Source organism: Mustelus asterias, chromosome 7 (assembly GCF_964213995.1).
Source record: "Mustelus asterias chromosome 7, sMusAst1.hap1.1, whole genome shotgun sequence".
Classification (NCBI taxonomy): domain Eukaryota; kingdom Metazoa; phylum Chordata; class Chondrichthyes; order Carcharhiniformes; family Triakidae; genus Mustelus; species Mustelus asterias.
The window spans coordinates 72,064,495-72,090,921 of record NC_135807.1 but is presented as its reverse complement, the minus strand read 5'-3'; the positions used below and the strand labels follow the sequence as shown (position 1 = coordinate 72,090,921).

The 26,427-nt window shown below is 40.6% G+C and overlaps 1 protein-coding gene across 1 annotated transcript in view; it reads left to right on the top strand.

Moving 5' to 3' along the window:
* The window catches only part of LOC144495778 (gamma-glutamyl hydrolase-like), a 34,232-nt gene extending 8,326 nt beyond the window's left edge, over positions 1-25,906 (top strand). Inside the window, exons 2-9 of the mRNA XM_078216253.1 lie at positions 5,736-5,847; positions 9,572-9,622; positions 10,010-10,094; positions 12,336-12,474; positions 15,906-16,012; positions 21,039-21,132; positions 23,690-23,827; positions 24,942-25,906. Coding sequence (XP_078072379.1) covers positions 5,736-5,847; positions 9,572-9,622; positions 10,010-10,094; positions 12,336-12,474; positions 15,906-16,012; positions 21,039-21,132; positions 23,690-23,827; positions 24,942-25,069 — 854 coding nt within the window. The 3' untranslated portion in view covers positions 25,070-25,906. The remainder of the gene's footprint in view (positions 1-5,735; positions 5,848-9,571; positions 9,623-10,009; positions 10,095-12,335; positions 12,475-15,905; positions 16,013-21,038; positions 21,133-23,689; positions 23,828-24,941) is intronic.
* The last annotated feature ends 521 nt before the right edge of the window (positions 25,907-26,427 follow it).

The window sequence follows — 26,427 nt, the reverse complement described above, 5'->3', positions numbered from 1 at the left end:
GTGAGGCCGCAACTGGAGGTAGTGTGTGCAGTTTTGGTCCCCTTATTTGCGAAAGGATATATTGGCCTTGGAGGGAGTGCAGAGAAGGTTCACCAGGTTGATACCGGAGATGAGGGGTGTGGCTTATGAGGAGAGATTAAACAGATTGGGTCTGTACTCGTTGGAGTTTAGAAGGATGAGGGGTGATCTTATAGAGACATATAAGATAATGAAGGGGCTGGATAGGGTAGAGGTGGAGAGATTCTTTCCACTTAGAAGGGAAACCAGAACTAGAGGGCACAGCCTCAAAATAAGGGGGGGGGGGGGGTTCAGAACAGAGTTGAGGGGGAACTTCTTCTCTCAGAGGGTAGTGAATCTCTGGAATTCTCTGCCCCATTGAAGTGGTGGAGGCTTCCTCGTTGAATATGTTTAAATCACGGGTAGATCGTTTTCTGATCGATAAGGGAATTAGGGGATATGGGGAGCAAGCGGGTAAGTGGAACTGGTTCGCTTCAGATCAGCCATGATCTTGTTGAATGGCAGGGCAGGCTCGAAAGGCCAGATGGCCTACTCCTGCTCCTATTTCTTATGTTCTTATGTTCTTATGAAACGCACCCTTCCACTGCTACCCTCTCTTCTTTGACCGAGTCAGTTTTGTATCCACTTTGCCAGCTCACCTCTGATCCCATGCGACTTCACCTTCTGCACCAGTCTGCCATGAGGGACCTTGTCAAAGGCCTTACTGAAGTCCATGTAGACAACATCCACTACCCTACCCTCATGAATCATCTTCGTTCACACATGAAGTTCACGTTCACACATGACCACTTGGCCGACACATCATAAGAAGATTTGGTAGGTCAGCTAGAGGATGGAGCTGCGGGGGAGAGTCAAGAACAAGCTCTAACTTATAAAATTATACAAGGTTAGAACAAGACTATTCAGGGCTGATGCCAGGAGGGTATTCACATAAAGGATAGTGCAAGTATAGAAAACTCTATCCCAAAATGCTGTTGAGGCAAGGTCAACTGAAAGTTTGATAGGTTTTTATTAGGCAGGGTAGTAAGAATTACAGAACCAAGGAGAGTTAATGGAGTTAAGATACAGATCAGTCATCATCTATTTGAATGGTGGAATATGTTTAAGGGGCTAAATGACCAATTCAAATGCTCCAATTCCTGTATCTTGAGCAAGTGATCTGATTATGTCCTGAACTCGATGTCTGGTATCTTTAGTCCAGGTTGTCCACAAGGCATAGAGATATCTAAATCTTTATGCTCTAATGAACAACTTGTGTCACCAGATGAGCCTCTATCTTCATGGTTGTGCCCAGTGCAAAATTAAAGTTGCATATTTATAAATCTATCCAGGAGATATGGAGGTCATATGCTTAAGGTAGATTGGTCCAATTAATCATGTTAATGAATTAAAACATTACTTTGGGTAGTTTATCTTTTATTCATTCTTTAGTTTACATTGTAATTATGATCAATCATCAACTGATACATCTGCTCCCATTTCTGAGTACATCATCTTACATTCCCTTTTCCTGCTGGTTTTGTTCACAAACGTGCTTCCTATCTTTTCTGTACTGTGTCAACAAACGTCCTTTAGGCAATGTGACTGATGGAAGTCACTCTGGTTAACTTCGTCCAGCCTGATGTCTGTGTTAGCCATTTACTGTTTGTGTCTCTAAAACCCACAAGACGATGGGATTTCAGACCCTGTAATTAGGATAAATTAAAAGAGAGCCATTGGAAATGAAATCAAAAGGAAACACCGAGATTTAAGAAGTGTAACGAGGATATGGTAACAAGCTAAATATAATGAAAAAAACATTAGTGCAGCATACAACTAAGGTAGAAATCATAAGATGTGTTTGATATCCTGTGCACACAAATAAGGTTAAAAATATACAAACTTATTAGAAAAATATGCAAACTTACTAGGGCAGATAGAATGGAGACAAAAATGGAAATTTCTCTAACTCAGCAGGTCTGACAGCCTCTATGGGGAAGTAAAATAGAATTCACATTTCGACTCAAAAATTACTCTTCAGAACCGAAGGAAGATAGAAATATGATGGGTTTATGCCACTGAGGGGAATGGAAGGAGGAGGAAGAACAAAAGGGAAAGTCTGGGTTAGGGTAGAAGGCAGGAGAGATCAAATGAAAAAAAGTCATGGAACAAAAGGCAAAGGGAGAGGCAATGTTTGTAAGTAAAGGAACAAAACATTTGTCTGTAGTGAGTGTAATGACGAAATAATAAACCGCTCTCTCTGAAAGCACAAAAATGAAAAACAAGATTCAAACTAGCACATAAAAGGTGGGATTCTCCCAAAAAATTCTAAGTGCCGAATTTGTGTAAAAACTGGAGTAAATCCTGCTGGTTTTTTCAGCGGGATTTTCAAATGAATCTCCTACACTCTGTGCATCGCAGAGAGCCCGAGTGTGATTTACACTAAAAATCTATGGGCGGGGCCTATTACCACTGGAGAGGCCAGCAACACAGCACTGAGCGGGCCATTGCGCATGCGCTGAACTGTCATAGCGCATGTGCAGTAGCCCCGCACTGTTGGCCTCCCGATCGCTGGCCAGCTCGACCCCGCATCACTGGCCATGCGACCATCCAATTGTTGGCCTCTTGGATGTGTCTGGGCCAGCCCCGCTCTGACCCACCTTGTTCTCCACCCCTACCTCCTTCCCCAGCCCCCCCCCACCGCCTCCCTCTGCCAAAGTGCAAAGTAGCAGTGGGACCCCGTGCCCCCGATGCCTGGTGGGCAGTGCCAAGGTGCCCTCAGGCAGTGCCACTTTGCCTCTTGGGCAGTGCCAGGGGGCCAGGCTGACACTGCCAAGCTGGCAATGCCCAGAGGATATCCCCCCTTACCCCCGACCTCCTGGAGGGCCTTCATGGCCCCCACTCACTCCGGCGCTATCGGGCCTCCAGTCCCTACAAGTGGGGAGCTGTTGTAAACTCCGCTGGAGTGAAACACTCCTGGCAGCGGGGAGACACTAGCGGGCCCGGGGGCTTCAGTCCTGGGCCCACGAATGAAATGCAAATCGCTACTTACATAATTTATTCAACTCTGTGCCAATTTGTGATGCAGAGCTGACGACACCGGAAATCTGGCAGCCGGAGACACGCAGAGGCCGTGGTGCCCAGCGGGAAGTCCGTTACACAACCTCCGCTTGTGTCTCCCTGTCTGCTGCGCTGCCCCCAGAGAGTTGAAAAATCTGAAACTGTTGAACTGAGTCCAGAGAAAGGCTGTTAAGAGCCTGATTGGAAGATGAGCTGCTGTTCTTTGAGCTTGTGCTGAGTTTAACATTACAGCAGGCGAAGGACAGAAATGTGAGCGTGGGAACAAGGTGAGGAATGAAAATGACAAACAACTAAAGTTCAGTGTCAAGTTTACGTGAGTGAATGAAGGTGTTGGAGACTGCAATGTGAGCAATGAATGCAGTGTACTCAAGTGAAAGAAGGACAAGTTATTATGAAGATGTGCTTATGTCAAATATTGATTTTTAATTCATTAGCTAGAAACTGGAATTAGACTTATAAAAAGATAGATTTTTGAAACAGACTAAATCAATTTCAACCGTCAGCAAGATGGCTGGATTTAATTTTCACCAAGACGGCCAGTCTACAAATCTCATTATAAACAATGATATCCCCTGGGAATTGTAAACAACCCTCTTCTTGACTTTTGAAAAGCAGCTTAGACAGCCATCTAGTATTCAACAGCTGAAGATGGACCATTCGAAGGTTAATTGTTTGGGGAAAAAAAACCTTCTTGTATTTTTAAAGGATAGCTCTCCAGAGGCAGGTGGCATGGTGGCACAGTGGTTAGCACTGCTGCCTCACAGTGCAGGGGCTGGGGTTCAATTCTGGCTTCGGATGAATGTGCGGATTTTCCACGTTCTCTGTGTCTGTGTAGGTTTCCTTCGTAAGGAGTCTAACAACACCAGGTTAAAGTCCAACAGGTTTATTTGGTAGCAAATGTCACTAGCTTTCGGAGCGCTGCTCCTTCGTCAGGTGAGTGGGAGATCTGCTCATAAACAGCAAACAGGGCATCTAAAGACACAAACTCAATTTACAGAATAATGAATAATGAGTGGAATGCGAGTCTTTACAGCTAATCAAGTCTTAAAGGTACTGACAATGTGAGTGGAAGGAGCATTAGCACAGGTTAAAGAGATGTGTATTGTCTCCAGACAGGACAGCCAGTGAGACTTTGCAAGTCCAGGCAAGTTGTGGAGGTTACAGATAGTGTGACGTGAACCCAAGATCCCGGTTGAGGCCGTCCTCTTGTGTGCGGAACCTGGCTATCAGTCTCTGCTCAGCGACTCTGCGCTGTCGTGTGTTGTGAAGGCCGCCTTGGAGAATGCTTACCCGAATATCAGAGGCCAAATGCCCGTGACCGCTGAAGTGCTCCCCAACAGGAAGAGAACAGTCTTGCCTGGTGATTGCCTGGTGATAGGTTACCTTACACAGTCCAAAGATGTGTGGGTTAGGTTGATTGGCTGTGGTAAATTACCCCTTGGTATCAGGGTAAATGCGTGGAGTTATGGGGATAGGGCCTTGGTGGGATTGTTGTCGGCACAGGCTCGATGGGCCAAATGGCCTCCTTCTGCACTGTAGGGTCTCTATGATCCTATGAGCTATTTGAATTATAATTGGGACTGTACAATTATTGTTTGAATTTCCGTCAGCTGTAGAGTAAAGGCATGTGATCAGTCAAGTGTCTGGTGTGTTTTTTAAACAGGTGCTTTGACAATATCAGCAACAGTTTACTGAAGGAAAACCTCCTTTCCACTTCTCCCTCCAAATCAGATCTGACTTTTATGACTGTGACTCCATTCTGTAGTAGACAATGATTTCTTAAAAGAAAGAAACCAATTCTACAGCTGCATCTCCAGAGGAAATATCAATTCAGTCATATCCATCTTGAAATTGGAAGCATCAAGGCCATCAGATCCTATTTGCAGCTAGCAAACGTTGGACTGTGAGCTTTTGTTTGTTATGAATGCTAATTTGGCCAAGCCAATCCTCCCAAGTCTGTAATCTGTATTTGTGTGTGTGGTGTCCTAGTATATGTGTGTGCATGTATGTGTTGCAGAAGTCAGGACATATTATTAATATTTTACCTGAGTCACTTTTTAGTGTAAACAATTTTTTAAACTGAAGAAACCCTAATTCTTTATAATCGCAGTTAATTACACACTGAATTGACAAGTATAACAGTTTTAAATAAAATCGCTGTTGTGGTGAAACAAAAAGAGAGGAACCATTTGACTACTCCTCACCTGGTGGTAACAAAGTCAACTGTTGTTTCACTTTGATGGCCAGATCCATTCTCACCCCAATGAAGTTGACTCCCCCAATTGATTATTCTTACTCTGGATTGTCCCTTGTCCTTTTCCATACTTAGCCTAAACCTTATGCTACCCTGACCGTTGTCCCCTAAATGTTCCCCTACTGACCCTTGATATACTTGGCCCAACTCATTCCCAAGAACCAGGACCAGAAGTGCCTCCTTTCTTGTTAAATTGATAACAGTTGGTATGAACTAACCTGCATTGGAATCTATGATTCAAAGAGTCATTGACCCGGAATATTAATTTTTTCCTCTCTTCACATGCTGAGTATTTCCGGCATTTTCTATTCTTATTTCAGATATCCAACATCCACAATATTTTGCTGTTATGCTGTTTGTTTACTTAATGTTTACTGAGTTTGAACTATTTTCTTGGTTTTAGGCATTCTGGCTCAGGAAGCATCATATAGTTTCGATAAACTTGGCAAAAGCTACATTGCAGCATCATATGTAAAATATATCGAATCTGCTGGAGCAAGAGTCGTACCCATAAGGTAGGTCTGGACTACCCTGTGCACTACGAACACAGTGTGGAATTTAGTGCACTTCCGGTGGCAAGTTTGAAGATGAGGGGCATTTAATTAGTGGGTGGGGAAGGAACAGGAGACCCCATTGCATTCCCTCCTCTGCCTGATTAAGTCTGAGGCAGAAAGGCTCATGGACGATCTGTCCTCTCTTATGACTTCCATTACCAACTCTCAGCCTCACCAACCAGCAGCGCCACCAACCTACCCTCCTTCACTTGTGGCCTGAGTTTGTTGTTGATCCGAGGCCTTTGGTGGGTGCATTGCCAATGGCACTGATGGGCAATGGAGAGCTGTCATCCTGTGACATTATTTCTACCTGTAAGTTTTTAAATCCTGCGGCAAGCTTACTGCTGGCCAGTTATGAGCACTTAATTCCAGCAGGCCTCTACCAATGGAGGCAGTGCGGAGCTCTCACCAGTTCTCCAGCTGGTGGGCAAGACCCCCATCACCAACATTAATTTCTGCCCTCAACACGAACCTTGATTTTTGCACAGCAGCAACTTTGGTAGTAAAGTCAGACCTGAGGTCTCCATGTTTAACAATTTGAATAATATCCTGTGGTTTAAAGGATTACCTGTCTTTTGAGTGGTTATGAATATAAATCGGTTTATTTTGATAAGGGATTAAGTACTTGGTGGTCATTTGAATGGGCTTCATAAATAGGTACTTAAAAAAAAATTATAGGGCAAGCTATAATAGACATTGAGGTCTTTTCCCTTTTTATATACTTGTGGAAGTTCTTACTGTCAGTTTTTATATTTCTTGCTAGTTTCATCTGTGATAAGTCATCTTTTGCTGGTTTCTAAAGTTTTTCCAACATTCTGACGTACCACTAATTTTCACAACATTGTGTGTCTTTTTCAATTATATATCGTTCCTAACTTCCAGATGGTAGTCTTTCTTTCAAAGAATATATCTTTGTTGAGAGTTATGAAATATTTCCTTAAATGTCTGCCATTGCTTCTCTATCATCTTGCTTTTGGATCTATTTTCTCAGTCCACTTCGGCCAACGCTGTTTCATACCTTTGTAATTGCCTATATTTAAGTTTTAAGATGCCACTTTCAGACCCAAGTTTTTCACTCTCGAAGTGAGTGTGAAATTTTGCCATGTTCTGATCAGTCTTAGCTCAGACATTCTTTACTGTGAAGTAACAAATAACTAATAACACATTACCAGGTCTAAAATGGAGCACAAAGGTTGTTCTAAGAAACTGTTCCAAATATATTCTATGAACTTGTCCTTGAGGTTACTGTTGCCAATTTGATTTGTTCAATCCACAATTTTTGTAGTACCTGTCTTTCCAGCCCCCATTATTTCTGCTAGGGGCCCTGTAAACTTCTCCCACCAGTGCCTTCTTTCCCTTGCTATTTCTGATTTCCACTCAGACTGATTGTATATCTTGATCTTCCGAGCCTAGATCACAGAGGGTGGGAGGGGCGGATTCCCTGGCCTCCCGGCAGCATATTTCTCGCAGGAGAAGGTGGTGCGCCATTTGCCAGTGGCAGGATTTTCTGGTCCCGCCACTCTAATGGGGTTCCCCATTGACGCCACCTCACGCCACCGGGAAACCACAGTGGGGGTGCGCTGTCGGCAGGACCAGAAGATCCCACCGGTGTGAGCAGCTGGAAAATTCCAGCCAATATCTCACTACTACACTGATCTCATCCTTTAAAAGCAGAACTGCGAACCTTTTTGTTTTTCCTATTATTCTAAAATGTCCCATGACCTTGAATATTCAGTTCCCAGTCTTGGTCACCTTACAACTATGTCTCTGCAATAGTTATCATATCATAACAAATTATTTCAGTTTGTCTTATCAATTGATCCATCTTGTTGTGAATTCTGCATGCATTCAGAAAAAGAAAATTTCATTCTGTCTTTTTCCCTACTCTTACCCTATTTGCTGATGCGTTCTTCTGTTTTTATGCTCTGCCCTTTCCTGTCACATTCTGGTTATTATTCCCCATATCACTGCCCTGGACTATTGCTCTGTCCTTGTTAACTTTCCAAATTTATCCTCATGCAAACTCTTCCCCCTCCCCCCCACCGACTATTCAGTTTAAAGCCCTCTAAATTTTAATTATCTTTCACCTTCTTCCAGTGAATCTTCATTTAATTGATTTTCTTTAACTAGCTGTCATGCCTAAATTGGAGTTGGTGCAGACCACAGATTCTGAATTTTTTTTAAACTTTGTGCTCCTCAGCATTCAGTTTTGTAAACCTGTCCCACTGGGCAGAATTTTCCGGTCGCCCCAAGACCGGAAATTCCAGCCCGAGGTCAGTGGACCGTTAAATGGTCCGTTAAATTTTCCATCCCACCAGCAATTTTTCCTCTTGTAGGTGGAACCAGAACATTTACCCCACTGTTTTTTCAGGTTTGTGCTAATACGTGGCAAGTAACATTTGAACAACACAAATGTCAGGCAATAACCACTCCATTTAGGAGTGTGATAGAACACTCTCCACTTGCCGAGCTGAATGCGGTTCCAACAACACTCAACAGATTCAACATCATCCAGCTCACTTCATTGGTACCTCATCCAGCACTTAAACCTTCACTTCTCCACCACCAGCGTATCACGGCAGCAGTGACCACCTACAAGATGCACTTCAGCAACTCTTTGTCCCATCTGGTTCACTAATGTCCTTTAGGGAAGGAAATCTGCCGTCCTTATCTGGTCTGGCCTACATGTGACTCCAGAGCCACAGCAATGTGGCTGACTCTCAACTGCCTTCCAAGGACAATTAGGGATGGGCAATAAATGCTGGCCAGCCAGCAACGCCCATGTCCCATGAATGAATTAAAAAAAATCTTCCAAGCCCAAGACCTGTACCCAGAACAAGAGCAGAATGCACTCCTGCAAGTTTCCTTTGATGTCTCACACCACTCTGACTTGGAAATATATCACAGTTTCTTCATTGTTGCTGTATCAGCATCTTGGAGTTCCCTCCCTAACAGGACTGAAGGAGTACATTTACCACATGGACTGCAGTGAGTCAAGAAAGCACCACAACACCACCTTCGCAAAGGGCAGCTAAGGATAAGAAACTTAAAAACATTCCAACGTCCTTGCAAAATCTGTTGTTACCTGATTGTGATTAGCTTGCACCACTTGTCAATGTGATAAAAGCTTGTCAATTCAGTTAGCACTGTCATTGGCTAATGACAGCTTTGAGCCAATAAGATGAGCTTTTCCCAGAACTGAGTTACCCAAGAGCCATGATCATTTTGGAAGTGACATTTTTGTTTTCCAAGTTCAGCAGGGTTAGAGGATGGGTAATAATGGAGCCAATGTGGGGGGCAAAGAGTTGGAATCTTGCTCAGTGGGTCAGGTTAAAGTGTCAAAATCACTGATAGGAGCCAAGGCTCTTTATGATGAAGTTCAACAGCATAAATTATTTTGTTTAGTTTTCAAACTATTTAACAAAAAGAGATAAGTTGTGATCAGGTTTGTGGCTGCTTTGGGTTTTTTAGTACTCCGAATGTATAACTAATTATAAAGTGCTGATAAACTATTTATTAGATAACCAATATTATCAGTTTTAGTTATATTTATATAATATTTAATTCTTAAACCTGTCATCCTCCAGAACTGAAATCAAGTTTTATTTTACTGAAGTGGAATTGTGTTATACATTTTGAAATGTAATAAAGTTAATCTAATGTGGATAATTTTCTTCTCCTACAGCATTAGCCTAACTGAAGATCAGTACCAAAAACTATTTTATTCTATAAATGGGTAAGTGGTTTATTAAATTGCGGCAGTCTTGATTTTTCACTTTTACAGTGCATTATTGAAAGTTTGGTAATTCTGCTGATGATGGTCCACTGTGCCTTATGGATGAGCAGTTAGATCCCTTTTAATCTATTCCATTTATTATGGTGGTAGTGCCATATAACACGATGAAGATCGGCATGAATGTGAAGACAGGATTTGACCTCCATGAGAACTGTGAATGCTCATCCCTAACAGTGCTTTAAGGGACAGGTGTGTCTTTGACAGGTAGATTGGGGAAGATTGCATCAAATTTCTTCATGTAGGTTGAGCCAGTTCAACATAATTCTTCCTCATTGTTATAATAAAATAATGTTTTGAATTGATAGTGTCATCTCTGATTATTTTCAGGCTGCTTCTCCCAGGCGGTGGAGCAAACCTTAAAACATCTCAATTTTCAAAGAATGCAGCATTGTTTTATAAACTTGCACTTCAGGTAACTGCACGGAGTTTATGTGTTCAAGAGCTTAACAAGGAAGACCTTATATTACATGCTGTCTATCTTTATCACAGTCTTGAGAAATATTACATGTATGGATTTTCAAAAGGCATTTCATAAGTTTGTGCATTGTAATTCTTTTGCTATAATTACAACATGCATTTGTAAAGGGAAAGAGTATGGCTGGATTTTGGTTGAAGAACAGAAAACAAAATTGTTTGTTGCGGGATTTTGTTTGGACTGAGGGATCATGCTTTTGGGTGTTTATTCCATTGTGTGTTTACAGGTGGTGCAATATCAGTATTTACAGACATAAAAATTATGGTTAAGCATCAAGTGGACTGTAAATGATTGCAAGAGATTGTGAATATAAACGTCAAATGTAGAGAAGTGTGGAATTATTGGAAACCATGATGGATTCTATTTGCAAATTGATAAATATTTGAAACTTTTTTATAGTCCTCACAGTTCACAATGCTTCAAAATTTTCCTAGGTTCCGACCTGCTCTTGTAGCCACCGTGTTTAATGGCTAGCCCAGTTCAGTTTGTGGTCAGTGGTGACCCACCCCAGAATATTGATAGTAGGGTATACAGTGACAGTAATGCCAATGAATGTCAATGGGTGATGGTTAGATTCTTTCCTATTGGAGATGGTCATTGCCTGACCCCCATGTGGGGCAAATGTTACTTTCCACTTGTCAGTCAAAGTCTGGATATTGTTCAGGTCTTGCTGCATTTAGACATGGACTGCCTCAGTATTTGAGGAGTCAATGAATGATGCTGAATGTTTTGCAATAATCAGTGAACATCCCCACCTCTGACCTTGAGATGGAGGGAAGGTCATTGATGAAGTAGTTGAAGAAGATTGGATCTAGGACACTACCCTGAGGAACAGCAGCCTTTGCTACACTTTGATCAAACTCCAACTACTTATGCCATTCACAGCTTCAAATACAATCCTCACCATTTACAAAGTCAGTGCCATTAATAAACATGCGCTTCCACCATTTTTAAATTCACGACAATTCTTTCCATTTGCAGTTACCACAATCAAAACCAGTTTAGGCACATAAATACTGTGCTGATTGTTCATTGTCAGTAACTGCATTGTTTATAGTCTTTGAGCAGGTTTTTGAAAATAGAGAGAGAACTGGCCGGCTCAACAGAGTGAACTGTGTAGTTAGTTTTAGGCGGAGAATTGGTGTGCCTGATTGAATGTGGACTATTTTGAATTCATGCTGGGGGTGGGGTGAGCATATGATGAAGGAAGTTGGGAAGAAATCCCAAAGGCCAGGATGTAGTGAGGCCATGGTGAGCTTTGGCAGCAACTTGGGATCCAGTATAGCTTGGCAGACAAGGGAACCCAGTGTTTAAATGTGAGTGAGGATGCGAGCTGTGACATTTTAGACAAGTGATCTTTCCACAATGCACTTATCAGGTATATTCATCATGCAGAGTGCATCTAAACTTTAACATAAATTGCTGCCATCAGCTATAGTCTAGCACTGCTGCCTCACAGTGCCAGGGACCCGGGTTTGATTCCCGGCTTGGGTCACTGCCTATGTGGAGTTTGCACGTTCTCCCGTGCCTGCGTGAGTTTTCTCTGGGTGCTCTGGTTTCCTCCCACAGTGCGAAAGCCATGCTGATTAGGTGCATTGGCCATGCTAAGTTCTCCCTCGATGTATCTGAACAGATGCGGACTGTGGGGATTTTCACAGTGACTTCATTACAGTGTTAATGTAAGCCTAATTGTGAAAGTAATAAATAAACTTCAAGTTAAATTCTCCCTCAATGAACCTGAACAGGCGCCGGAGTGTGGCGACTAGGGGATTTTCACAGTACATTCATTGCAGTGTTGATGTAAGCCTACTTGTGACACTAATAAATAAACTTTAAAATTACCATCAGATACAATACCAAGTGAAAAAGACTGTTGCATCAGGGACTTATCCTTATCATATGAGGACTGTAACATTGTTTATATTCAACAATGTGACGGAAGTTAAAAACAGTGGAAGGGATCGGATGGAAGTGACCTGCCTAAATAGGAATAGCTTGGCGTGACAGCATCATTTTGTTTGTTAAATGCAATGGACCTGTACCACAAAACCGTAGACTGATCTGTCAACACAACTTAGGCAAGATGTAATGAAATACAAAGCACTGGTTGTGCTGGTAGTTGGGAGCATTGTTTCTTTCAAACTTGGGTATTAAGTGCAAATTTTCTGATTTCAATAGGCCAACAATGATGGGACTCACTTCCCAATATGGGGAACTTGTCTTGGATTTGAAGAGCTGACTGTTATTACCAGTGGAAAAAAGCTTCTGATTAATACAGACACTTCAAATGTGCCTCTTCCTTTGAACTTCACCAAAGGTAAAAAAAAGACTGAGAATCTGAGAGTAATTTTGACTTTAGAAATGAAAATGAGGAGACATTTTAAAAAATGGGCAGCAAAGCTGGAATGTACCCCCCCACCCCCGCCAATGCCTTCAGCGTAGCCACCTCACTGGAACATCATGACCATTCTTTAATATACAGGAAATGGTTCAAAGATGAAATGGATATGTTTCTGACATCTGAAAGATATCATTGTTATTAAGAATTATAAACAATAGAAGTAATCACCTGGAAAGGCAAGAGTTGGCTTTGGACTAACATTTTTGTCTATTACATTTCTGTTCTGTAACTTTAAAGTTTCCTGTTCATCCACGTGCACTGGCAATTTGTTCCATACACCTGTTATAATTGACTTTCTCTTATTTTCACTTTCTGCAATCTAGTTCAGGTCGAATCCTTCATCTGAGAAAGGAAGGCTTGCTGAATTGCAAGGGGCAAAACACAAAGCTATTAAATTAACCAGCATGGAGAAGAATAATTGCAAGACTGTTTATGTTAAGAATCAAGCCCTGAACCAGAATGTCAGCAAAAAACATAAACGGAATCACCAATGCAGAATTGAGGAAGTGCTAGATTGTGATGAGTTAGGCAATGAACTTTGTTATCTGTTCAGATAGATATAGGTGAAAGGTGTGGCTCAGTTGGTAGCATTTGTGCCTCTTGACTCGGAATGTTATGGGTTCAAGTTCCAATCCAGAACTTGAGCGCAAAAGTCAAGGTTGACTCACCAGTGTTGGTACTGAGGGAGAGCTGCACTGTTGGAGATCCTGTCTTTCAGATGAGACTTCATCTGCTCTCACTGGTAAAGGATCCCAAGACACTAATTTGAAGAGCAGGGGAATTATTCCTGGTCTTCTGGCCGATATTTATTACAATAACATTACCAAAACAGATTATATTGTCACATTGCTATTTGTTGGAGTTTGCTGTACACAAATCGCTGTGTTTCCTACATTGCACCAGTGACTAGCATTACAGAGGGAGGTTAATTTAAACAACACTAATTTCTCCTCTCACCACCATCCGTAAACAGAGAGGCTGATTTCCCACTTTATAAGCGATGGCATAATTCCCCAACCCCTCGGTTTATGTGCAATCCAACTTTCGATTAATAACCCCACAGATGGATATATCATACCGGAGGATTGTCCTGAATTTTAGTGTGGTAGTAGCTCCATTAACAAACTTATTGAAGGAAAACATAAAATTTAATTGGACAGGGTCTTGTAAGAGTACCTTTGTGAGGTTGAAGAGCATATTAATAAATGTTGGTTGCTTTGAATTTCAATGAATCATTCAAAATCACTATTGATGCTAGTGATGTAGGCATAGGAGCAGTGTTGTTTCAACAGAAGGATACTGGTACAGAGTGTCCGGTCAGCTTTTTACTCAAGAAAACCTAAGACATATCAAGAAAAATACTCCACAATTGAGACGGAAATATTATGTCTCATCTTGACTCTTCAACAATTTGCAGTTTATATTTCAAATAATCAATAAAGAGAGACATTAATTCACATTGATCATAATCCACTGGTGTTTTGGAAAAATTCCACCAAAGAAACATCTTCAATTGTTTCTCTGGAGGTTGGTATTGCAGTCCTGCAACAGAAACTCCGAGCATTACTGGGAAAAACTGTAATTGCTGAAGTTCTGTTCGGAGTTTAAAGAAAGGGTTTAGGAGAGAAGGCAGGTTCTGAGGTATGACAGTTCTGTGATGTTTAAATCCTGCTAACCCTAGTTGTGACATTTACTTCTGCTTTGGTTAAACCGTAATAATTTTGTAAATATGATGTGCAATTGTGAAATATGAGGAGGTTACCAGTATGGTGTGTAATAAACTACTTGTTAAAATTTGTATGATAATTAGAGCTTGCTGCATTTAAAACTATTATAAAGAAACCTCCAGTCCAGTGCTGCTTTATTTTTCCCAAGGGTGTGATGGAATCTATGCTTTTAAAATTTGTACTTTTTGAGGTAGACCTTAAATGAAAACAGAAACTCGGAGGGGAAAAGGAAACTGATTCTAAGGATACAAAAACTGAAGCTGTGATTTGGAAACCAAAACCTCTGGCAAACTGAAACTCTTTGAGGCTATAGAAAGGGATGCAAAGCCATCCAAAGCAGGAGGTAGCAGTTGATGTGAACTGTGGTGCAGTATAGGCAAGGTAAAGAAGACAGACTCCAGATCCAGAGCTGCGAATAAGTTGCTGCAGCATTTTCTATTACTTGAAGGTAGCGTTGGAGCATCTATGCCGAGTTGAGGAAGTCTGGAGACCTGTGCCATTTTTGGTGAAGAGTGTGCTCATGGATTTCAGGTTGTGTGCTGCTGTCGACTGCAGATCAAGCTATGCATTAGGAGAGCAACTAGAATTCTTCGTGAGGAAGGCAGAATTTTGTAGGACTTTGTGACTGAGATTGAAGATATATATTTGTATATAAAAGCAAATGGAATGGGATGCTGCTTGACCTGCTGGGTTTTTCTAGCATTTTATTGTTCGTATTTTATAATGATGACATATATGCTGTGTGGACTGCTGAACCATTGATAAGATCTTTAAGTTAATGTGTAATTTATAGTTTATAACTGAGCACAATTTCTCTGGTTAATTCGTGTTTAACAGTTGTTGATTCTGGATATTAGGATATAGCAACTTATATAAGATAGCATTTAATGTTTGCTTTGTTTGACTTTTTATCGTAAATATTCTTCTGTTTTAGACCAGGGAAGCTTGTGGTTTTATTCTTTTAGTGAATTACTAGGATTTCAAGTTGCTCCCTTTTCAAAAAAAAGTTACTGGTCTCTACTGAAATTGTAACAAGTAGAATAAGCTTCTTCACCACCAGTAAGTTAGATTATTATCAGAAGTATTGTAGATATAATCCATTTGAAGAAACGGAATTACGTTAGGCACTTAATTTAAAAGAAAGCTTATGAAATGTAGGCACGTATAACAGAATTGAGATAGCAACTGAGTAAAAGGAAAATTGAGTAGCTGTGGCACTAAGCATTATTCATACAGAACATCAAGAAGTAATGTTGTAATATGGTTTATTAAGGTAAGTAACTATGTGCAGAGAATGATATAAAGGCTACTGTGCTAAAGACTACCAAGACTCCAGACTCCTAACTGGCAATGAAAGCCTGCGCTCAGTTCCAGATTTCTCTCATTCCAGTCCAATTAGCTGAACAAGTCACATGACCCTCCACGATCTTTCCCTTTAAAGGGGCATGCTACCACAAATGTATGTATTAGCAAACTTAACTGAACGCTAAAAATGTCATTGCGTGATTTTGGTTAGAATGCAAGCTTAAGGATGTAATATGTGAAATTCTGATAATCTGAAATAAGCTTATTTGATAAATGAAGAAATAGATCTTATAAATGGCACTTCATATTGTTCAGATGCAAAGGACAGTCGGATGTTTAAGGACTTTCCTGTGGATCTAATGAAGGCATTGGCTGTAGAACCCTTAACTCTAAACTCCCACCGCTGGAGTCTCTCTGTGAAGGTATGGTGATTTGCGTTTTTAGCCATGGAGATCTTATACTAAAGGGTTAGTGTGAAACATTTCAACAGGCTGGATATGTAAATATGTATTATTAATCATTTTTACATATGCACTTCCTGTCCACACACTATATTTTGTTGCAGCTTATGTCAATATACTTCATTTCCCATGTAAGAAATTGCTTGTAGGTTATTTGTTGGTAAAGCAAAATTTTCATCTGCATTTTTTTCTCAATGACTGAAATTTCAGAATTCCAAATTAAGAGTATGGAGAAAATACATTTTTAAAAATAGAGTGGCCGGACCTTTCCATCGGTGGGATCTTCTGGTACTGCTGACAACGCACCCTCGTTGCAGGTTTCCCAGTAGCGAGGGGTGCATTTGATGGGAAATCCCATTGACTATGGAGGGACCAGAAGATCCCACTGCCGGCCAATGCTGGACCGCCTCCTGCTGCCGTGCACCACATGGCAGTGCACGGTAAATCCTGGCCAGTATCTGAATAACATAATTCAATTTATCTGTAGATGTGTTTTAAATACCATAATTTTTTTTTTAAAAGGCTCAGGTTCACCAACTTGGGGCTTGGATTTGATATTCCTTCTGAGTGGTGATCTGTTAGCTGCAACCTAATCAGGTGAAGTGTTTATAGATTCTCACAATGCATCTGCAGCGTCTAAGCTAACCGAATCATATAAACTGAGAGAAGCATTCAAACAAAATCTTTTTTCAGACTTGTTTGAAGTATGCTAAATAACAAATTTCAAAAGTTTTAACGGTGAAATGGCGAAAGTTCTTTTTTAAAACATGGAGAGAAAAAGAAGAACATGACATGTTGCAGTGGTTACACAAGTGATTGGGATTTAGTTGCAGTTTGGTTTTTAACTGTCAACAGAAGTGGGGGAGGGGTAGTTCAGGGGAGGGGTGGTGGTGAGAGGTGGTCAAGTGCTTTAGTGGCACGGGGTGAACATCGGGGAACAGGAAGCTGCTGTAGGGACTGGGATTTTCAGGAGGCAGGAGACCATCTCTGGGGAACTGAGGGAACCGTCTTTGGCAGTCGGCTAAATGGAAATGAGGAGGCAATCACAGTCGGGGAGGCAAGAGCGGGTAGAAGAGACAAGGAAACATTAAAATATTGTTCACATCTGGACGAATTTCACAGCAGCTTTCCCTGAATTGCTTGGAGCCACACTCGGCTCATTCTTCCGAGGATAACCATTTACATTTGGATAAAAATTATATCACCGCTTCCTGATTTCTCCAGTTTGAAGAGGATGTCAGAAGGGGACATCTTCTGTCACTCGTGCTGTAATGCCTTGGGAGAGAAGATAATGAGGATGGTGCAGGAAGAGTTAGCAGAGAGATGTGGCTGCATTATAGAAGGTTGTAGCATGTGGAACTTCAGATAGCCACACTCATAGCCAAAACAAAGGAAGAGCTAGAGACAATGGCGGGCCTAGTCAAAGGTAGGCTGACATTTTGCTCTCAAGTCGGGAGTGCAACGCCTGAAAAGTTCCAGACTCTGCAAACCCGACTCAGGAGGAACTTCCCAAATATATGGGTTTCGTTCTGGGGAAGGGTCTGACTGAAGCTGGGTCCACCCTGGAAGTAGTAGAGAGGCAAAAGAGGTAGGCCCAGCTTGGTTAGGCAACTTGGTTAGGGTTAGAAGGCGAGCTGCTCAGGAGATCCTGTTGTGTGGCAGGAAGTGATATGTAGGTGCTGCACTTGCTTGGTGGAGACATCAATCAAGAGTCAGGTGAGCACTAACTGTAATACTCGCCTGACACTAGAAGAAATGATTCATCATTGCAGCGGTTTAAAGAGGGTGATCAACCACCTATTTAAGGGACCCCCAGAAGGCAACCATGGACTTGTGTCGGTGTCTGAAAAAGCAGAGGTACTTAGAAATTGCTCAGATAATTGAATTGTGGCAGCTTGTAGGGTACCGTTCACAAACATGCAGGAAAGCCTTGGTAAGATCACACATCATCTGCACCTTCAGGGAATGGAAGGTTTCTTGGTTCACAAAGGCGTTGGGGCCCTATTGCGACGTGAGTGCAGTAGATAGCTCTCCATACCTGCGGGAAGCCTGCTAATTCTGGTCGCCTGCTGAGCCTTGGAAAGAGTCAACTGCATAAAAAGTCAGAGCCATGATGACATTGAGAGCCACTGACAAGGCATGTGGATCTGCAGACGGTGTTCAGATCTTGTTGGACCATAGCCAATACCCAGGTTACCATAAACCGCCTTCTGTGTTGGTTGTGAGGTGTGATAACTGCAGCCGGTAGATCCTTGCCCCAGGATAAGGACCGGAATTCAAGGAGGAGAATTTGGTGCTCAGCCAAATCTCCATTCATTGCAGCAGGATCAGAGAATGCCGCTGGCGTGAACAGCCGGAGAATTCCGGCCAAGATCTGGTTGTCACCCTCCTTCTTCGGCCTGGTGTGCACTGCACTGCCTCTAACTCCTGCTTAATCCTCTCCCTCATGGGGAGTCATCCTTGTGTTCCTCTATGGTGGGAATGTGCGAAGGTCCCATCCTTAATTTACAGTTTTTTTGCCTTGACACACTACTTGGGTGTCTGAATCGCAGGGGGCAAAAATATCTTCCACTGTCCTACCCTCCACCACCCCTTGGTTTCCACCACAGGCCTGTGATTAAATTTGTGGGAATTCTGTGGCATTCTCAAAATATTTAAAGCTCTCCAAAAGGGTACCCGACCTCTGCAAAGACCTCCTGTAAATGTAGACTTTCTCTTTTCAATGTGTAAAGCCTACGAATCGAATAGGTGACTAAAATTGCCTCTAAGCGTCGGCAGCTGTGATGTTAAATGCCAATGGCCCCACTAAGGCTTTGATGAAAATGAATGAACGAACCCTGACTTTTGAATATCTATGAGGTCATTGACTGTCTGCGATGTGTACATTATACCTCCTGAAAACAAAGTTGATGCAAACGGAGAGGGAATTTCTCTGCCCCAAGCCTAACCACTCAACATGTTCCATTCTCGTTAGGCTCTTGGGGGTTGATATTGTGGTTTCTGTTCACTTCAGAAGCCAGAAAGAGTGTGACGGTGATCAATGGATGTGCAGATTTGAGTTCTTTTTGTATTTAAAAATATCTAGTTGAATATTAGCAGTGCTGTGAGCAGAGCTGAACACTGGAGTTATCAGCTAGCAGCCCCACACCTGACTTTGATATAAGGAAGATCACTGAAGAAATGGATTCAGGTGGTTGGGTCAGGAGGAATGCTTGCAGCCAAGTCCTGGGACTGCAGTGATTGGCTATAATAACCACAGACATACCTCTATTTCTTGGGTATAATTTACGCCAGTTTTAAATTGGTTTGGATCACTTAGAAAATACAGCAAAGAAAAAGTCTGTCAGCACCATTCAGGCCACTTAACATCCAAATAACACTCAACAGTTCATTTTGATGGAAAGTCCAAATTTGCTCAAATTGTGTACAAAAATTGGCCTGATAGTTATAATATCACATTAGAGCAAAAAGTTTTCATTAAGACCTTTCATATACCACATATTTACTTTAGAAAAGCAAAGTTTATCTTTCCAACTCTCTATTTCTCTATACTTCTTTGGTTAAAAAAAAAGTTAGGTGCGCAGAATGATGTTGAGTGAAGAGTCATAATAATAAAGCAAATTTAATATAACTTTGCCTCTGTTATCTCATTTCTACAGATTCTATTCATTTTATAAACTATTATTATGGGATCCTTTGATTGTTCCTTCTAAAAACATGTACTGAGAATGTCGCTTTTTTCCCTAATGCTCATGTGATATTTCTGTTAACATTTAACTTGCAATAAATCTCTTCAGTAAATCATTGCCGATGTTTTGAAGAAACATTAATTGGTTACATTTTTAAATATGGAAGAGAAATGACCTTTCAACAACAATCATCTTTACAAAACAAAGTGGTGCTAGGAAACCAAACATATGTATTTACCTGATCTGTAGGCTCAGCATTGGCCTCCTGAATAAAGTGACAGATGGTGCAGTTGTCCTCTAACCACTGATATAGTTCACTGTGCAAAATGCTCCACAGTTTATTCTGCTGTGAACTTTAGGATCATCTTTTTCTTTCTTTCTAACAGAGTTGTTATTTCTGACCAGAATAGTCATTGTCCTTTGTCCAATTGATTATTTTTTGTATTTGTAGCTTATTTTTATCTTAATGTTAATCTTTTAACATTGATCAATTACAAACTTGAGTGGGTATTTTTGTTATTAAAAGTAGCTTTTCATCACTTATGTTGAATTTTGTTTTTAGCTAATCTGATTTTGAGGCGAGAGGTGAAAACACATACTTCAAAACTGAATTTCTCCTTGTTGAATTAGAAATAATATAATTGATAGATGAGAAAGTGCAGAGTCCACTTGTCTAATATTCAATGCCATTCGCAACTATGGCAGTGATTCTTGTCAAATTGTCAGCAATGTTGAAATGCCTTTAAGGCAAGTTTTCTTAGTCAGTAGAAATCTACAACTCTTAGTGTGAACACTTCTTCCCGATATCTGTACAAAGCGCCATAAAAGTTGCCAGAATTGATTTGCCTCATCAAGCATGATGTGAAAATCAGTAAATATAATTGTCGATGCAGGTCGAGTATCCTGTATCCGAAGACCTTGGGCTGATTACATTTCAGTATTCAGATATTTTCAGATGTAGTATAGCTACTATATATATGTTAGGCCTACTTACATTGCATGGTTTCCTCTGGGTGCTCCGATTTCCTCCCACAGACCAAAGATATGCAAGTTGGGTGGATTGACCATGCTAAATTGTCCATTAGTGTCCAAAGATGTGTAGGTTAGGGGGATTAGCGGGAGTGGGCCGGGGCAAGATACTCTGTCAGAGAGTCAGTGCAGACCCGATGGGCCGAATGTCCTCCTTCTGCACTGTAAGGATTCTATGATTTTATGAAGCCACATTTTCATGATCTGCTGTATAATATAGAAAATTATATATTGAATTACATTAGAATCTTTTTGTGATTTAATTCCAGAATTTTACAAACAATACAGAACTAAGAAACTTCTACAAAATCTTGTCGACTAATATGGACAGCCAGGGTATTGAATTTATATCCACAATGGAAGGTACTTGCAAATAATAGTAGCTATTCAGTAAAAGTGAGGCACAACGTGTTGTGCTATGCTCTTATTACTTGTGAAGATTTCCTAGTCATCATACTGTGGCTCCTGGTCTGTGACAATGCGAAATGATATTCTTAGTTCAAATGTACAGAGAAACAAATGGAGATTAAGAGAGGTGAGGTTTCTCAAGCTGAGCAATTCTTCTGTAACTGCACATTAAGTTTCTAAACTGCCTCAATTGGCCTAGAATGGCCCTAAATGTGCTTGCCACTTTTACAGGGTTTCTTACTTCAGTACAGTGCAGTCTTCCAATGTCTAACCTCAGAACGCAAGGGTTGTCATGGAAGAGCTCCAGTTCTAAATTGAAATCAATGGAGAATTAAAGCTGTTCAGTAGCTTGCTTCTGATTTGACATCCCCAGCATTACGTTAGATTATCAAACACATTTTGAATTTCTTGGAGAGATATTTTAGTTCTTTGAGCATTGTTTCTTGAATGTCCATCTCAACTGATTTATTTTCCAAAGCTCTACACCTTTCTGCTGTTGACACTTGAGTATTTGTGCAGCAACAATGGACTGACTGCCCAAAATGGAACTGTACTAAACCAAGCAGTCTGCACTCTCTTCCTGAATTCTCAGACAAACAGTTCCTTCCTTCAAACTCCCCATGTAAGCCTGCAATAGGTGATATGGGTTGATGCCAGTGAGTGTACATAATAGTTATTTGCTGTATAGAAAAATTGTACACCTTTAAGGAAGTTCGGAAAATCCCGGTATATCCACATAGAGATATGTCATCCCACCCGATGCAGCAGAGGTTTGTTAAACGACTATATGTACATGTACACATACATGTGCAGTATACTGTCTTCAGGCCTACCTGTAAATGCCAGATTAAGAATGTTTACTGCTACTACATTAGTTTTTTCTTTTTAACGAAATGTATTTTAATTGTGTCTTCAGTGTTATTTTAATTAGTTTAGATGTTATCCCATTTTAATTAGTGCTTTGTTTATTTGTGACTTTTAATATATTTTTATATATCTTCTGGTTTTGCTTAAACATGGATGATTCTTTAATGCTACCCATCCCTACTTCCTGACAGAGTATAGGTACCTTCTGCAGAACAATTTGTGGGTGGGAAGATGGTGGTGTGGTGGTAATGTCACTGGATTAGTAATCCAGAGGTTCCAGCTAATGTTCTCGGAACAAAGGTTCGAATCCCACCACATCATTTGGTGGAATTTAAATTCAATTAGTGATCTGAAATTGAAAGCTAGTCTCAGTAATGGTGGCCATGAAACTATTATTGATTGTCGTTAATCTGGTTCGCTCCTTTAGGGAAGGAAATCTGCCATCCTTCCCTGGTCTGGCCTACATATGACTCCAGATCAACAGCAATATGGTTAACTCTTAACTGCCCTTTGAAACTGTGTTGGGAGCCACTCAGTTCAAGGCAGGTAGGGATGGGTAGAAAATGCTTGCCAGAGACACCCACATCCCATAGAGTCATCGAGTTTTACAGTGCAGAAAGAGGCCCTTTGGCTTATCAAGTCTCTGCCCCACATCCCATTTTCTAGCACTTCTTTGTATGCTATGGCATTTCAAGTGCTCAGCTAAACGCTTCTTAAATGTTGCAAGGGTTCCCGCCTCTTACCACTCTTTCAGGCAGTGAGTTCCAGATTGCCACCACCCTCTGGGTGAAAAGGTCTTTCCTCAAAATACCTCTAAATCTCCTGCTCCTTACCATAAATCTATGCCCCCTGGTTTTTGATCCCTCTACTAAGGGGAAAAGTTTCCTCCTATCTACCCTATCTATAACCCTCAGAATTTTGTGCACCTTGATGATGTTCCCCCCTCAGCCTTCTCTGCTCTAAGGAAAGCAACCCCAGCCTATCCAGCCTTTTTTCATAGCTGAAACACTCCAGTCCAGGCAACACCTCGGTGAATCTCCTCTGCACCCTTTCTAGTGCAATCACGTCCTTCCTATAATGTGGCGATCAGAACTGCACACAGTAATCTAGCTGTGGCCTAACGAGCATTTTGTACAGCTCCATCATAACCTCCCTACTCTTATATTCTATGCCTCAGATAATAAAGCCAAATATCTCATATGCCTTCTTAACCACCTTATCTACTTCTTCTGCTGCCTTCAGCGATCTTTAGACATGCATCTCAAGGTCCCTTTGGTCCACTATATGTTTACATTACAGTTCTTCTGCAAATCAATGCCCAACTAGAGATTTGTTTCAATAAAGTTTGCATAGGCTATTCTGTTACTTTTCTGTGGAGCTCATATACATGCTGCAGTATGGGAGAGACAATCAGCTGTCTACATGCATTGATCGACAGCATGTGTCACTTTAGGAATATACTTACAGATGAAATATCAAACTGTAGTTAGAGGACCTGCATGTATTGGAACATTTGTTCCTGGAAAATATTACAATTAACTTTTAAGTAGGTTATCAGAAACTTGGAGAGCTTTAATAATCAGATTTGTTCATTGATGAGTTAAAGGTAGAATTAAGGAAATGATGGTTGTTTTCTTTATTGCAGCACTCAATTACCCTATTTATGCAGTTCAGTGGCACCCTGAGAAAAACAGCTTTGAGTGGAGCAGAAAGAAGTACATCGCACATACCCCCAATGCTGTGAAAGTTACGTCCTATATGGCAGAATTCTTCGTTAATGAAGGTATGGACAATGAAGTAAAATAATTAACCTGTGTTGTACAACGCAAAGAATTTTAGTTTTATGTCGATTGTCATTAGCAAAATGATTTGCATCAATTTTAGGTGTTAGAGTCTTCCTTGTGACAATTTTCAGAGTTGAAACTACACAAGAGGAATGCTTGTGCTTACTGCTTATACTGGCACCTTACTGCAGTTATAGAAACTAGCTTTAATGAGTTGTTAAATCAATGTTTCATCTATCAATGTTTGCCCTCAGAAAATGGCAAGTAGCGCTAAGACCAGAGTATCTACACATTAAAAACCTGTTAAGATTTCTTTCTTACTCCCCCCATCAATCTATCCTATTTAAACCAATGTACAACCATGGCCATTTGTTAGAAACAGCGAATGGACAATTAAATTGTTCGCATGTTTGCTTTTATGACCTGACTCTCACAGCTCCATTACCCACACTCCCAAAATCATTCTTTTCTCCAATAGCTCATTGAAAGTTGCTGCTATACTTATGTCTCCCAGGGCATGAACTTTTCAATGACATTATCCAAATAAAGACTTTTATTTATCATCTAGCCCAACAATGTAATTCTTCTGAAAATTAAGTTCATATCCATCAGAATTAAATCATTACATCCGCTTGTCAGTAGCAAAGCTGTTTATACTTCCAGGTTTTTGCCTGCTATTCTCAGCAAAAATAAATTTTCATTTGGGGAAGTGCATGTCAGAAAATTACAGAAGTGCTGACCACATTTTGTGTCCCTTTGAAAGGACAAATAGAATACCATTAGTAATACCCAGCTGATTTTGTGATGTGTGGCCCCAGTGTAAAAGTTCCTGCAAATGATAATATATCCTTTTTCTTTTTGGACTTTAATGTGGGAAGGCTCCATGTAGCTTGCTAGCTAGTATCTACGAGCAGTGGACTTGTAAACTCAGATTTTATTGGCTTTGAACTTTATAGTTAGAGCTTCCTGGCAGTTGAACTCTTTACCACATAAATGAAGCAATTTCCTGTATTAACTCATTTTCTATGGTTTGTTTTCTTGTTCATTTCATAATCAAAGATTTCAAATATCAGTAATGAAATTCTTAAAAACTATTACTTTCCTATTTTTCAGCTCGGAAGAATTGGCATCAATTTTGTAACGAAACTGAAGAAAAAAATGCCTTGATTTATAACTATGCACCAATTTACACTGAAAATATTTCTAGCTTTGAGCAAATTTATATAATTGATGGCAACTGACCTAAAGTGTAATTTTGTGTCTCTGTGTCCCGGTGGGGGGGGGGGGGGGGGGGGGGGCGGGGGGGGGTGGTATGTCCTTTATCTTTTTGGGCTTTAATGTGGGAAGGCTCTGTGTAGCTTGCTAGCAAATGGCATTTAAAATTTACTTTAGTACATTTAAACAAAAAACGGAATTAAGAACAACACAGAGCTTTATTTTCATATGTGTGATGTTCCCCGACAAAAATAATTTCAATCTTGGCAAACTTTAAATGGGCCGGCCACTTAGAAAATGACCAAATGCAGCAATTCATTGCTGCATTTTCAAAGAAAAGCTTTGAATGCTAGAATTAACTGAACCGTGCCTTTCTGTTTGTTGCAATCAAAGGAGATATAATGAATCTTCAGCGTTAGCATGAGAAGCAGAAAGAAAATTGTGGAGCATGTAAAATAAGTTGCCGGTTTGCTTCTGGTCTGTGTTACACTGCCTGCCCAAGAGCAGTGTTACACCCAACACCTTTTATCTGGAAATTGGGCTGTTGTGACATAGCATTGACCAAGACAAGTAAATTGCAAGGCAGTGTAATATAACTCAACCTTTTTAAATGCTCTTGTGTAGCAACATATAATTTTACATTTCAGTGTTTGATTATTTTTGGAGGAAGCAATTGTCTGTGAAGGAAGTAGAATTCCATTTATTTTTGCAAAATGCATTGCACCTGATCAACTGAATATCAAAAGAGCTGATTTCCTAATTCTACAAATCACTGCTACTTGTCGACAGTTCACGTTGTACCAAGACCTTGGAATTTGAGATTTTGTGATCTCTGATAAAATCTCAATAAAATTGGAAAATTGGATTTTCGTCCTTATTTCCTTGACTGATCCGGTGATGCACTGAGTGGTCTGTGTATATTCGATTTCGAGTACAGAATGCATCTGAGTAGGTCAAACAATGGTGAAGCCAATCTGTCAAATCCACTTTAGTTACCATACTTACCATTCTCGAAAGGACCAATGTTTACCTTAGCCATTCTTTTTCATTTTATATATTTGTGGAAAGTTTTGCTGTTTGTTTTTATATTCTCAGCTAGTTTACTCACATTCCTAATCTCCACACTCTATCTTACTTTCCTTTGTAGCTTTTTTTGTGGCTTTCTGTTGATCTTTAAAGATTGTGGTCAGCCTCCGGAATTGGGGTTGCCCAAATTAGCATGGCTGTCATTGAGAAGATTATCTGTCCAGAATGTGTGCTACTTTTGTACAGTTATTTAGTGTTTGTTCAGTATACTCCAGTTTCTGATACTTCTGCTGTGAATCCTCCTAAATCAAGTCTGCTCACAAAGATAATTTAACAAATTAAAAGCAGACTTATCTTG